Source organism: Budorcas taxicolor, chromosome 14 (genome assembly GCF_023091745.1).
Source record: "Budorcas taxicolor isolate Tak-1 chromosome 14, Takin1.1, whole genome shotgun sequence".
NCBI classification, from domain to species: Eukaryota; Metazoa; Chordata; class Mammalia; order Artiodactyla; family Bovidae; genus Budorcas; species Budorcas taxicolor.
Genome location: NC_068923.1, coordinates 90,700,840 through 90,716,695, shown reverse-complemented (window position 1 = coordinate 90,716,695; position 15,856 = coordinate 90,700,840). Strand labels below are relative to the sequence as shown.

Sequence of the window (15,856 nt, the reverse complement as noted above, 5' to 3'; positions counted from 1 at the left end):
GCAGCTTAAGAAAAAAGATTTAAAGACATTGGCATGGGTACAAGCCAAGGAAACAGAATCACCCTGCAGAAACAAGATCCCGTTATTCTTACAAAACTGTCCATCCATATTTTAATACTGTTAATATGAGCAGACAAGGTTCACCAGATGGCAGAAAGCATTTAACATTAAAAGCAAATACCAAAAGAGAAGAGACAAAGAACCAAAAAAAACAAAAAAACAACAACAACAAAAAAAAACGGAGGAATCAGATTGAGCAGGAAGAATGAAACTTCCATATAAAACAGTGAGCCGCTGGTTAACACCCTGAGAGAGAAAGAGAAGACATTACATTCATGAAATAAGAGCACAAGATTAAAACTCAGTATTTAAAAGGCAGATGAAAGTGGTTTTAGAAATTAACATATGATAGCACAAATCAATAACACAGAATTGAAAGACAAATTTCAGGAAATTCTCCCAGACAATACAAAAGAAACTACAGATGGGAAATAGGAAGGGAAGGGTATGGAAATTACTGGATAAATATCTAAAAAACAGGGCTTCGGAAAGAAAGAGGAGAAGGATCATCCAAAAAAAGTTTTTCAGGGAAAAAGTTAACCAAAACTGAAGAACATAGTCAACAAGATTGAAAGGATCCCCTGAGTGCCTGTAACTGGAGCACATCAAAGCAGGGAAAGGTGACATTTCAGAACATGGGGCCAAAGAGAAGATCCTACAAGCTCCCAGAGAGACAGCAAGGAAAAGAGACAGAAAATGTTTTATGTAAAGAAGCAGGAATCGAAATGCCAACGGGGTTTTCAGCAGCCACACTAAAAGCTAGAAGGCAATGAAAACATGCCCTAAAAATTCTGAGAGAAGAGTATTTGCAGGCTGCCATTCTATACCTAATTCCCAAAGCAAGGAGTTAAACTCTAAAAGGGAAAAACATGACTTTCCCAAAGCAAGGAATCCGAAGGCAAAGGGAATCCTCAGGAGGATGGTGAGGAAGAGTCTAGCATATGAGTTAAGAAAGAGACCTGGAAATAACTGAGTCCAGGGAGGCCAGTTCAGAAGTTCTGGGAGAGACTTTGTCAAGAGGATGAAATGGGTCCAGTGGCTAATAGGTGGGGAAGTGAATTCATTGAGATGAGACTCACACATTGTGGTTGAGGAGCAGGTAAGTTTACAGAAGCATTTGTACAAGTCAAAGACGCATAGAAGCACGTAGAGAATTAAGTTAACAACACGCAAACACCCAAAGGAAATGGATGTTTCTTTTACCTCCAAAGAAAGTAAAATACTGTTTGGGAAAGAAAAAATTACTCATTATATACTAACAGCTTAGCTTCCCAAAGCATTTACATAGTTAAATTTATGTAAAAACTGAAAATTGATCTAATCTAGTGTATAGCTCTCTAAGGAGATGGGAAGTGGGGACTTGTAGACAGAGAACTGAGTCTCCAGTCTCCCAAGGGTGATGTCAGTAGACAATGAATAAAACTTAATCAAGAGGTAGCAATAGCCAAGTTTTTAACAGAACAGCTTTGCAAATACAAAGCCCTTAAAGAGCTGAGAATGGTGAAGCAAGTGGGACTTGCTATTTTTCTTAACAAATCTTGTGGAAATATTTAACTACAAAAGTTGTTTTCAAGAAGCCCAATTTACAGGGTGAGGGAGATGAGACTGAGTTATCTTTAGCAAATGGATCAGGACTTTCCCAGCTACTTCTTGGAAACATCCTGTGACATCCATCAGATAAGTGTCACTGGACACGTTAAAAATGACAAGGAAGACTTCACTCGAGACTGCTGTGGTCAGGGTCAAAACTATTGGAATTAAAAAAAAAAAGACTATTGCAATAGGGGATGGAAATTGAGCTCTACTGAAACAAAAGGCAGGAGGGTTTTTAAATGCAAGAGTGCAATGATAAAAATGTATTGGAGGATATTAGTAGGGAGGCTGATCAATAAGATGAGGCCACCTGTGTTTGCTGACTGAGTCTATGGGAGTCAGGCTCCTGTTGGTCCATGGAGACCAGGAGACAGGAGTCGTCCCATCTTTTCCGGATGATTGCATTTCAAAGGGAGGGCCTCCAGGTCTTTAGAAGACATGCCAGATTTGTAAAAAGATGTACACTTCAAAGAAGCATAGAAAGAATCCACAGTTGGAAGGATTCTAAAGTAAATGCTCTAAGAAAAAGGAAGTCAGGACCATAGTCAGAATAAAGGCTGTCAAAGAGCAGTCACGCCGAGGCTAACAGCAAGGTTTCCTTTGTAACAGCGCAGTCATAGCCTTTCAGAGCGGACTCCTTTCTCCTCTAAATACACACTTCTTTCCATGTCCGACTTCTGTCACATTACCATGTAACAAATCCTGTCATCCACACTGCTGACCTCAGCATCATCTTCTGACCCTACTATGACTAGTGTTGCAAAATCTGACCTTTGGCATCTTTTTACTCAACACCTTCTATTTTCTGATTGCTGTTCACTCGCTCAGAGAGTCGTGTCTGGCTCTCTGCGACCCCATGGACTGCACCACGCCAGGCTTCCCTGTCCTTCACCATCTCCTGGAGCTGGCTTAAACTCTTGTCTATTGAGCCAGTGATGCCACCCAACCATCCCATCCTCTGTCATCCCCTTCTCCTCCTGCCTTCAATCTTTCTCAGCATCAGGGTCTTTTCTAATGAGTCGGCTCTTCGCATCAGGTGGCCAATGTATTGGAGTTTCAGCTTCAGCATCAGTCTTTCCAATGAATATTCAGGAATGATATCCTTTAGGATGGACTTGTTGGATCTCCTTGCAGTCCAAGGGACTCTCAAGAGTCTTATACAGCACCACAGTTCAGAAGCATCAATTCTTTGGTGCTCAGCTTTCTTTAGGTTCCAACTCTCACATCCATACATGACTACTGGAAAAACAATAGCTTTGACTATACAAACCTTTGTCAGCAAAGTAATGTCTCTGCTTTTTAATATGTTGTCTAAGTTGGTCATAACTTTTCTTCCAAGGAGCAAGCATCTTTTTATTTCTTGGCTGCAGTCACCATCTGCAGTGATTGGAGCCCAAGAAAATTAAGTCTGTCACTATTTCTATTGCTTTCCCAGAAATTTTTTCTGGAATTCTCTTGCTTTTTCTATGATCCAGTGAATGTTGACAGTTTAATCTCTGGTTCCTCTGCCTTTTCTAAATCCAGCTTGAACGTCTGGAAGTTCTCAGTTGACGTACTGTTGAAGCCTGGCTTGGAGAATTTTGAGCATTACTTCGTTAGCATGTGAGATGAGTGCAATTGTGCAGTAGCTTGAACATTCTTTGGCATTGCTTTTCTTTGGGATTGGAATGAAAACTGACCTTTTCCAGTCCTGTAGCCACTGCTGAGTTTTCCAAATTTGCTTGCATATTGAGTGCAGCACTTTCACAGCATCATCTTTTAGGATTAGAAATAGCTCAGCTAGAATTCCATCACCTCCACTAGCTTTGTTTGTAGTGATGCTTCCTAAGGCCCACTTGATTTTGCACTCCAGAATGTCTGGCTCTAGATTAGTGATTACACCATCATGGTTATCTGGGTATGAAGACCTGTTTTGTATAATTCTTCCATGCATTTATACCACCTCTTCTTAATGTCTTCTGCTTCTATTAAGTCTATACGGTTTCTGTCCTTTTTTCCAATGGTACTGCTAATACCCAAGCCCACTCACATGCTCTGTTGCCTTTTTCTTAGTTTTTTAAGAACTTTCAGCTGTTCTCTCCAATTCTAGTTTGTTTCCTCCCTAATTCATCTTCCATGGGACACATAGATTTATGCTGCTAAAACATCCAAGGGCCCAGTCTTGGAAATTAACAGAGCCAGGTTCGCACCCAGAAGAAACTTATTTCCAGGACTTGCTAGCTGCAAAAAATTTGGAAAGGTCCTTATAAAATGTATAAAATGAGTAAAATAATATCTGTTCCTTAAAATTAGTGGGATTTAAACAAACAGTAGCTCAGTGATTTTTTAATCATTTTATTAAATTTTTGGTTACCTCTACCATCAAGGGTGCTTCTTGTGAACACTTTGAGGTCATCTTGTCCCAGAATGTACTGATGTAACTAATATTTTAATCTAAAAGCATTCCTCTTGAATAACTTCCTTAATGCTCATTTATGTCATTATTAGTAATGCCAGTCATAAAATGTACATCTTTCTAATTGATATTTACTGGAATAATTGAGTTAAATTCATATTATATACAGGTGTTGCAGAATTTTTAAAAAATATAGTTTGTACTCCAATGCAAAAACAATGGTTTCAGGATACTAGCTGACTCTGATGAGTAATGTGACTGTTTTATGTCAACATCCTTTCCAACCATCTGCTAAGTACAATTCAGCTAGCAATTAGCTAGCAATTAAGCCAGCATTTCAAAAAATATAATTGCCAACTCAACCAATTTTCAGAGTTATATTAATGATAATAGCTCTACAGCAAACTGAATTTAATAAAAATGCTTCTAAGATAAATCCCAACAATTTTAACTTGTTTTCTAGATCATATGTGTGTCTTGAAATAGAATGAGATGTACAGGAAAAGTATTTGAGTATGAAGATTGAAATTCAGTATCAAGTTCTTTCCTTTCAAGGCTTTTTAGAGCCTGAGGCATTTTTCCTTAAGCAGAAGTATTTACCTGTCACTTGCACGTCTTTTCCTTTGATAGCCATTGCTTAGTTTGAACATGTATCCCTAAGCAAACTTCTTCATTCTTGTATTTAAAATTACCTGGTTCCTCCCTCCTACACTGTTGATAGGAACGTAAGTTGGTTCAGCCACTGTGGAAAACAGCATAGATGTTCCTCAGAAAACTAAAAACGGAATTAACACATGAGCCAGCAATCCCACTCTTTGTCATATATCTGGACAAAACTATAATTCCAAGGGATACGTGCACCTACATGTTTATAGACACACTATTCACAATAGCCAAGATGTGGAAACAACTTGCATGTCCATGGACAGATGAATGGATAAAGAAGATGTGGTGTATATATATATATACACACAATAAAATACTACTCAGCCACACAAACAACGAAATAATGTCATTTGCAGCAACATGGATGCAACTAGAGATTTTCGTATTAAGTGAGGTAAGTCAGAAAAAGAAAGATAACAACAGATGGTATCACTTATATGTGGACTCTAAAATATGACCCAAAGGAACCTGTCTATGAAACAGACTCAGACAGAGACATAAAGAGCAGATTTGTGCTTGCCAAGGGAACTGGGGCTGGGGGAGGGTGAGCTGGGAGGGTGGGGTTAGCAGATGTCAGCTTTTATATACAGGACCAAGAAACAGGCTTCTGCTTCATTGCAGTAGTCCCTGCCGCCCCAGGAGTGACATTCAATCAGTTCAGTTCAATCGCTCAGCCATGTCCGACTCTTTGTGACCCCATGAATCGCAGCACGCCAGGCCTCCCTGTCCATCACCATCTCCCGGAGTTCACTCAGACTCACATCCATCGAGTCCGTGATGCCATCCAGCCATCTCATCCTCTGTCATCCCCTTCTCCTCCTGCCCCCAATCCCTCCCAGCATCAGAGTCTTTTCCAATGAGTCAACTCTTTGCATGAGGTGGCCAAAGTACTGGAGTTTCAGCCTTAGCATCATTACTTCTGAAGAAATCCCAGGGTTGACCTCCTTCAGAATGGACTGGTTGGATCTCCTTGCAGTCGAAGGGACTCTCAAGAGTCTTCTCCAACACCACAGTTCAAAAGCATCAATTCTTCAGCGCTCAGCCTTCTTCACAGTCCAACTCTCACATCCATACATGACCACAGGAAAAACCATAGCCTTGACTAGACAGACCTTAGTCGGCAAAGTAATGTCTCTGCTTTTGAATATGCTATCTAGGTTGGTCATAACTTTTCTTGCAAGGAGTAAGTAATTTCATGGCTGCAGTCACCATCTGCCGTGATTTTGGAGCCCCAAAAAATAAAGTCTGATACTGTTTCTACTGTTTCCTCATCTATTTCCCATGAAGTGGTGGGACCGGATACCATGGTCTTCATTTTCTGAATGTTGAGCTTTAAGCCAGCTTTTAGCCTATGATAAACCCTAGTAGGAAAGAGTGCTTCTTAAAAAAGGCTGTGAGTGTATATTGACACACTTGTGTTATATGTGTGTAACTGAACCACTTTGCCGGACAGCGGTGATTAACAGTGTTGCAAACCAATTATACTTCAATAAGAGATTTTAAAATTAAAAAAAAATTAAGCCTAAAAAACTTGTCTGGCTTTTGATTCAGCACTCACCCAGTGTGTTCAATTAGGCCTTTTTCTTGAGCTATGTTAGAAAGCAACCCAGGCTGTGGAGTCAGACAACCTGTGATGGGAATTCCAGCTCATTGTGGCCACCTTCCCGAACATCTGCATGCCTCACTTTCTCCCTCTGGGAAATGGGAAATGAGCCTGCCCTTCAGGATGCTTCAGTGCCTAAGGGTAATGAATGTCCCATAGTCAGCACTTTGTAAGCGACTGCTAACTTGCAGCCAAAATGAACTTTTTTTCTGTTGGAATTCATAATTTATATAATATTAGAGATACCTTCGGAGAAGGCGATGGCACCCCACTCTAGTACTCTTGCCTGGAAAATCCCATGGACAGAGGAGCCTGGTAGGCTTCGGTCCATGGGGTCTCGAAGAGTCGGACACGACTGAGCGACTTCCCTTTCACTTTTCACTTTGATGCATTGGAGAAGGAAATGGCAACCCACTCCAGTGTTCTTGCCTGGAGAATCCCAGGGACGGGGGAGCCTGGTGGGCTGCTGTCTATGGGGTCGCACAGAGTCGGACACGACTGAAGTGACTTAGCAGAGCAGAGAGAGATACCTTTTAGGCACAAGCTGTGAACTTTTTGGCTCCTGACATATTCTTTTAAAAAATCTAAAACTAACTCACTTTTCTCCCAAAAGAAATGTTGTGGTCACACTCACTCTGACTTGAAAAGGCAGTGAGGACTCCCGGACACCAGTGTTCAAAGGCAGCCCGCCTCCACCTGAAGTCTTCACAGTTTCTTTTTCTCCTCAAGACCTGTCAGGATAACCGTGAACAACTTTTCTCTGAGACGCTCTCACACTCCGCAGTTAACTTTGCCTTAGCGGTGTGGGGCTCTTGTGTAGAATGTGGCAAGGAGGTTTCTTTTAGTTTCTTGCTGAATTTATATTGTTGCTACCACGGTGCCAAATTCAAAAATCACTTTGACTCTGTGAAAAGAATCTGATGCCCAAGCATTTATTTTCATTTTTTAGTTCCATAAAAATTCAGGAATATATTCAACAAATATTTAATTTGCACATAAGGCTCCAAGTTACAAAAATCTATAAAAATGTTTCTGACCCAAAGAAACTTCGGTAGTAGAGATATAAGTGCACATATGTGTGCATACATGTACAACCACAATAAAAAGTAAAAATAAGTAGAAAAAGGATTGCAGATAAATAGACTGCTATGACATTAAGAATAAACTAAAAGCCTACAACTACTACTAAGCTACTCATTTCTAGTAGAAGTAAAATTAGATAATTATTAAAAAAAAAGTTGCTTTCTTTCCATTTCAGCAATATAGTAACTGGATCAAAACTGCTTATTGTGAACCAGCAGTTTAATGAACAAGATAAGCTTTCATGTGTGCTTTTTTCATGAAACCTATCACCATTTAGTGATTATAACATTTTCCAGTGATAATGACAAAAATTTGTGATAACCATATTGATTATATGTCTGTTGAACTCCTATGAATCAATTAAGCCTTTTTTCTCAACTCAGATATTATCTCCCATTCATTTAGCTTTCAAATTAATGAGTGGATGAATGAGGATGTTACAGGGTTTTTTGCAATATGCTATATTAATGCACAACTGCCTTTGAAATAGGTCATCAGAGGAGTTACACATATATTGCATATTAATACACAAAACAGAGTAATTTAAAACATCATCTGTCTAAACAGAAATTAAGGGACCATATCAAAGCCGGAATTGTCTTTGTAATATATAATTCTTAATGATCAGTAGTGATGAATTATTTTGCCATGGACAATTTATCTATAGCCATTAAGCAATCAATACAGATTCAACTCAATAATTATTTGGAACCTTCTAAGGTAACATGTTTGTGTGGCCTTTATTTAAAAACATATTCACTTCTTTTTCCTCACTTGAGTACACTGAAACCCTCTGAAAGATGCTATTTTTATGCTCATCTTTCAGAAAAGAAAATTAGTAGAAGTAGTAATTAGCAAATGTGTGGATCTCAAATCCTATGTTATCTCTAATACCTTCTCTCTTCTATGTATGAGGCATTCAGTGAGGGGTGCAGAGCACATCAAAATATTTCTTGATAACTGACTTGTATTGCATTTTTCACTTTACAAAAGATCAATATCTTTATTATCCGCTTAGAGTGTGACAATGACCTTTTGAAGCAATAGCTCAAGTTTCAAGGAAGCTTAAACACTAATGAGAAAAGGAGAGGACAGCAGGAGAACTATTTGATCCAAGCTTTGGTTAATCAAAGGAGAAGGGACTGTGTTCAGCTAAGAAGATCAGGAAAGTCAGCTTGGATTCCAAAGATAACTGAATCATATTGTTATGCAAAGCCAAACGAGAATTACACAGCTCCAAGATCTGGTCCTGCATAGACTCTGTGACAGAAATTTTCTAGGGGAGGGGGGGATATATATATATAAACTTTCAATATCAAAAAGTGGCGATTCTTAAAGAACAAATATTTCTGATATCATTAGAGAAGAAACAGAGATGCCAGATCAAATGAATTTCCAATAGAATGGGAATTGCAACCAGAAGCCCATTTATGTATGATAACAAAAGAATAAACACAGTGATTTAAAATAAGAAAGTTTGGCACTTGGAAAAGTTGTAAGGTTGGGAACATTTTTTAATAAAATAATAGTTATCCAATCCCAAACCTTCATTTTTTTTCTTTCTTTCTTTTTTTTTTCCTTTGGTCTTAAAATGCCAACACCAGGATTGGAGAGCCGGAGCATTGGAACAAGCATCGTAGTGACCAAAACTGGCTAGAAGTAAGGGCATCAAGTGATAGTACAAACTTAGGAGAAAGAGCAGAAGATCCAGAGTAGCAAGCCTGTGTGCCCTCCAAGGGCTGGTGGTGCAGACGCAGCAGGGTGGAGCATACGGCATGACTGATGCCAGAGGGGTCCAGCTTTCCTGTGCTCTCGCTAGTCTGCCCATCTTAGCTTTTCCTAAAATTTAAACTATAGTTTATTTTCATATTGTGTTAGCTCCAGGTCTACAGCAAAATGATTCATACTTTTTTCTATTCTTTTCCACTATAGGGTATTGCAAGATATTGAATATAGTCCTCTGTGCCATACAGTCAATCCTGGTTGTTTATCCGTTTTAAATATGACAACTTATATCTGCTAACCCCCTGGTCCTGATGTATCCCTCGCCTCCCTTCCCTTCTGGAGACCACAGATTTTTCTGTCTGTGAGTTTGTTTCTCTGTTTGTATTGGGCTGGACAAAAAGTTCCAGTTTTTCCATGAGATGTTACTGGAAAACCTGAGCAAACTTTTTGTCTAACCTAGTACATAAGTTCCTCTGTACTGTTCTTAGATTTCAAATATAAGTGATATCGTACGATATTTGTCTTTCTTTATCGACTTCCATCACTTAGTCTGATCATCTCTAGGTCCATCCATGTTGCTGCAAGTGGCATTATTTCATTCTTTTTATGGCTGAGTATACTGCAGTGTGTGTGTGTGTGTGTGTGTGTGTGTGTGTGTGTGTGTGAGACATATCTTCTTTATCCATTCATTTTCTTCTTTATCCATCCATTTGTTGATGGACACTTAGGTTGCTTTCATGTCTTGGTTATTGAAAGTAACGCTGCTGTGAGCATTGGGGTGCACGTGTCATTTCCAATTAGAGTTTCCATCTTTTCTGGCTATATGTTCAGGAGTGGATTATATGGTAACTCTGGTTTTCATCACAGTGTTTCCTCAGCAGATACTAGTCATACGTGTGTAGCTTGGTCAGCCTCAGTTAATGGTCTGGAACTGCAGAAAGCAATGATATGTTTAGAGAGATGAGACAAATAAAATCTCACAATTTTCAGTAACAGTTAAGTTCACTGTGGTTTTGGTTGTATCTCTTGCCTAATTTACCTTTCTTTTAATCCAGATATTTAGGTTATTTTCTCTAGATTAAAGTTTCTTTTTTCTTTAACCTATTTCCCTATTTGGAAATAAAATAATAATTTTCTAGGTTTAGAAGAAAAAAAACCTTGGTTAGCTTCAACAGTAACCACTTTGTAGTGATCATAGGACTTTCTATGTAAAATTTATTTAGATGTCAGAGAAAAGGGGAGAATTTATGCCTCTTGCTTCCATCAGAACATTCAGATATGCAAATGAAGATAAAATGTATAGCTTTCAAAGCAGAGTTTACATCATTATATTGTTACACGGAAAAATCTGAAGCTAACAAATTGATTTTAAAAATCTATCAAGGAATATATAGTCCGCATCTATACATGTAAAGTAAATGTGAAGAGAAAGTGCCAACGTTTTGTCATTTTAAAATGCCCCTACTAATTATTTTTAGCCTTGGTTGAATCAGTCAGTTCTTTTCTTCTGAACAGCCTCAGTCCCACAGGTTTCTTCACTGTTATTCTCTGGCCTTATCAGGCTTCTTGTTTCAGACTTGGTAGTTTTGTTATTGTTGTCTTGACACATTCATGATGAGAAGCATACCTTTTCATATGTAACAATACACATGTATGTTGTCCTCCATAGTCTGCAAAACACTTCCTAAAGATAAACTTCGTTAATCCTCATAATCTACATATTATTTTGAAAGCTTTTTGGTACTTGAGGAAAGGTCAGCTTAATATGTTTGTATGGCCTGACCAGGTAGCTAAAACAGACTCAATCCTCCGTGCGTAATCCCACTGGTGAGTAACTAAGCTGGAACTAGTAGTCTGTCCTGTGCAGCAGGGCCAGGGCACAACGCTTCTGTCTTCTTTTCAATACATAAAGTTTATTACTTGGAGATTTAAAATGCAAAAACTCATTTAGAGGCATTATCACCATTTTTCCTACAGCATTTGCTTCCTTCATGTCTTTGTGTCCCATCTTGGTGTTTTTTGAAATATTTAAATCTTCCACCAGCAAAGTGATTATGACTCACTGAAGCTTCAGATGATGATTACGATTTTTCAGCCATAAAGTATTTTTTAAGTAAGGTATGTACATTGTTTTTAGGCATAATGCTGTTGTCACCTTAACAGACTATAGTGTGAGCATAGCTTTTATATGCACTGAAAGCCAAAAAGTTCATGTGACTCGCATTATTTTGATATTTACTTTTTTGCAATGGTCGAACTGAATCCATGATATCTCCTTGACATTACACCCATATTTCATAAGTAACTATTATTGAAATTTTAAATTATTTATAGAAGAAGATCTCTGCTTATTTGTACATAATGTTTATCCATTTGTTGATTTACATATTTGCAAAGATTTGTTCTGAGTCAAAATGTATATGACAATGTGTATTTCTTTTTTAACCCATATTATGAAAGAGTCCAGGAATGAATACCCCCAAAATATTTTGGCCCTATAAACTATCCTTACTGCTATAAAATATAAACCCACTCAAAATGTAACATCTTTTAAAACTCAAAGCAAATATTGGGGTAACCATCTGATCAAATAATAATAGTCAAAACGAGTGAAAAGCAGCCAGTTTTAGGGATAATTATGTACACATGGAAATAAAAGAAGGAAGTACCTAAGAAAGGTCTCATTTATTCAGTACTCGATGCTTCTTGATATTTTCACAAAAGATGAAAACCAGCCACTAGGGAAAATGATCATTTTGCTGTCTGCATAGTTCCCACTTGGGCAAATTTCTGTTAATGGAATGTGCACACCCTGGTATTAGAAAGAGTTCTATTTATGTAGAATGTGGCTTCATTTGTTGAGCACTTATTATTCGCAAATCACTCTACTAAGCACTTGGATTCAGTACTCGAAGCGGTATCTATCCCTACTGTGTGGGTGAGAAAACGGAGGCATAAGGAGGGTTGATCATTTAAGAATCACAAAGCTGGTAAGTGATGAAGGTTGACCTTGAACCCAGCTCTCCAACCCCAGAATTTTAACCATTGCAGTTAATCACATCTACCAACAAAATTTCGAATAAAATATCAAAGGATTGGTCACATGGACGTGCTGTCTGACAGTCAACATACCTGCTTTTGCACTTTTCCCCTCTTTTTCACTTGGGTTTGAACTTATCAATGATAAATTCTCCTTCCTTGAGTGAACAAGTTCTATGTTTTATCTGATTTCCCCCTTTTTTGTTGCTGTATTTTCTCCTCAGAGAAAACGTCCTTATCAGAAAGGACTATGTATAGCCAGAAAGATTAATCTGTTTATGTAAATCTTTGTTTCTTTGTATACACAGACCCTCTGGATTCCCCAAACTTTTCTAATTCTGTAACACATAATATGCTTACACGTAACCACATGCCTATATATGAAATAGTTTACGCAACTCAATTAATTGGAGCTTAACATGACTTTGTCTTTCTCACACCCTTCATAGTACAGAATTGACCCTTCCTAGGCTGCTTTTTCATGGTTTATCCAATGGCTCGTGAGCACCCCAAGGTAGCAGTCGTTTGCTTTCTCCCCCTCCTCCAGAAGCTCAGAAGAAGCAGCTGGAAGCGAGTCTAGAGCTGATCCAGGACGAGTGTGTGTCGGAGAACGCGGACCACTCCGCGGAGGAGCCCGCAGAGGGAGCGCCCGACGCCGACGGGGAGGAGCTGACCGACGGCGTGGAGGAGGACTTCGACGAGGACGGGGCTCACGAGCTGGTAGGAAACAGTGCAGCATGTCCGCAACCCGTTCGTTCTAAGGCAGAGGTGAATTCTCCGGGGCCTGTTTCTTCCTCCTGGGCGCCTGCTTAAGGCAAACGTGGATAGTGCTCTGCCCATAATAAGTGCTCAATATACTGTTGCTAATTTAAAATATGAGGGAATAAATGAACGAACAAGAACATGATAGGTTAGAACTGGGTATATTCGCAGTCTCAGATGAAAAGTTCTCTTTCTCAAGTGCTTCATCACAACAGGAATCTTGCGTTTGAGCCATCACGCATGAGCTATACGTGGGTATGATATCCTGGCAATAAACGCCATCTACTGGGAGACGCATGGCCCCCTCCCAGTTAACAGGGTCACTCGCTGATGATGCCTATATTAGCTCCATGGTCAGCAGCCCTGTACACTCCGTTCACTAAGGCTGCCCTTTAGCGTGAGGCCAGTTTATCGTCCTCAGTGTCTGTGCAGCTTGACGACCAGCTCTTATGAGCTGTAGATTTAAGACCTGATTCGTTACATGCTTCATTTTCCCAATGTTGTAATAACTATACTGCTCATTTCCAGATGTTCTTTCCTGTATAAACACACCAGGGAAATATATGCTGGTAATATTGGTAAATATATGCTGATGAGGATGCTATTTCCCATATTTTATCAGCCATGAAATTAAATATGCTATCTTTAAGGGACTGACTAATACAAATGATGAGAAGGCAAGTGTGTGTGTGTGTGTCTCTGTGTGTGTGCTGCCAACTCTCAAATATAATGGACTGGTTATATTAAACTTGACTTAACCCTAGGTAACATCAGACTCCAATCTGTTTGAATACCCACTGTTACTGTGGTAATTTTGCTGTGGCTGCTTTTTAGCATGGTAACTACACTTTGTTTCATCTATGGAATTCTGTATTGATTTTTTAACATTCCAAATCTGTTTAAATTGCATGGTACCTTTATTTAAGCTTTTGAGATAGGAGCCTTTAACAACCATTCTTATTTCTACCAAAGTCTGCCTCAGTTTGAACGGTTTAAGTACCTATTTTTAGGACTGTTTTCATTTCTGGAATCTACTGAGCAGGGACTAGAACGAAAGGCTGGCGAGTTTCCCTGCTTCTCCTCAGGCAGGACTTTAATCCACCAGCACAAGTCCCTCAGCCCACTCCCATCCGGCTTTTGTTGTCGCGCTCTCAGTGTGACCGCTCTTGAGGTCGCAGGATGCTTCCGTGACGTCATTACTAATGGTTGCCTCTCTGTTCTTAATTGACCCCTCAGTGGGATTTGGCTGGAAACTGCTTAGGAGAATTTCTCGGAATACCAATTGCTCATTCTCACCCAGCTGTGCTAGAAACTTGCCCTCCACATCCCCACTTTAAATACTGAAGTAGCCCAGGGCTTTGCCGTGGGTCACCTTCTCTCTCTACACACTTTACCAATGGAACTTCATCAAATACCAGAGCTTTAAGTATTTATAGGCCAAAGATCTCTAAATCTACATTTCTGCTTCTTATCTCTTCCTGGAATTCTAGACTCAAGTAGAGCTGTTCGATAAGCAGTTGAAACTTAACATGCCAGAAACATTCTTGATTTTTCCAGCCATCTTATTGCTTTCCAGTCTTTCTCATTCTCATAAATAGCATCATCATCCACACAGCTGTTAAAAACCAAAAAGACTGAGATTACTTCTGATTTGTTCCACCTATCCCCATTAATTCTACCTCCAAATTGTAGCCCAGAGCTAGTTACATCTCCAGTACAGCTGAACTGATCTTTTTGCTTCAGCCCATGCAATCCATTCTCTGCACAAGAAGGATAAAAGTCATTTTAAACTGTAACCCAGACAATGCTGCCCCTTTGCTTAAACATCTACAGTGCTTTTTATCATATTTCAAATCAAAATCCCCAAGTGTGTGAATTTAAATTATGATGAAGTTGGGTGGAAGAGGCCAGGAGAGAGAGAGGGAGGACTTGGTGAGGAAAAATGGAGAAAGTCCCTGGTGCTGATAGGAAAGGAGTCTAGGATGTAGATGTATGTGCAGGCTGACCTTCGACATGAAGAGGAACACTGTTTCGTTGCAGCAAACTGTATTAAGGCTGCGGATGTGGTGGCAGGTCCTTAAGGGAGTTCAAGCACGAACTGTAAGTCACAGGGTGATAATCTCTGAAGCGTGAGTTGTTGTTCAGTCGCTAAATTGCATCCAACTCTGTGATCCCATGGACTGCAGCACGCTGGGCTTCCCTGACCTTCACTATCTCCCTGACTGTGCTCAAACTCATGTCCATTGAGTCAGTGATGCCATTCAATCGTTTCATTCTCTTTTGTCCCCTTCTCCTCCTGATCTCAATCTTTCCCAGCATCAGGGTCTTTTCAAATGAGTCGGCTCTTCACATCAGGTGGCCAAAGTATTGGAGCTTCAGCTTCAGCTTCAGTCCTTCTGATGAATATTCAGGGTTCAGTTCTTTTGGAATTGACTGGTTTGATCTCTTTGCTGTCCAAGAGACTGTCAAGAGTCTTCTCCAGCACACAATTTAAAAGCATCAATTATTTGGTGCTCAGGCTTCCTTATGGTCCAACTCTCACATCCGTACATGACTACTGCAAAAAACATAGCTTTGACTCTATGGAATTTTGCTGGCAAAGTGATGTCTCTGCTTATTAATATGCTGTCTAGGTTGGCCACAGCTTTTCTTTAAAGGAGCAAGCGTCTTTGAATTTTGTGGCTGCAGCCACCATCCACAGTGATCTTAGAGACCAAGAAAATAAGGCCTGCCACTGTTTCCATGGAGTGAGGAGAGATGGGCATTATCATAGATTTGAGGAGAATTGAGAAGATTTGAAGAAGCTAATATGAAAAGCATAGAAGACCACTAATTTGAAAATATATAAAGACTGATGGTTAATGTTCATAGCTAGCTAAGGTTAAAGACCAATAATTAGAGTACTACTCTAATTTTGCAAACTTTAAGGT

At 39.4% G+C, this 15,856-nt stretch overlaps 1 protein-coding gene across 1 annotated transcript in view; it reads left to right on the top strand.

Annotated features, from left to right (window-relative positions):
* Positions 1-12,925, top strand: part of RALYL (RALY RNA binding protein like) — a 422,766-nt gene extending 409,841 nt beyond the window's left edge. Inside the window, 2 exon segments of the mRNA XM_052651717.1 lie at positions 12,712-12,897; positions 12,900-12,925. Of these exon segments, the coding sequence (XP_052507677.1) occupies positions 12,712-12,897; positions 12,900-12,925 (212 nt within the window).
* Positions 12,926-15,856: the final 2,931 nt, after the last annotated feature.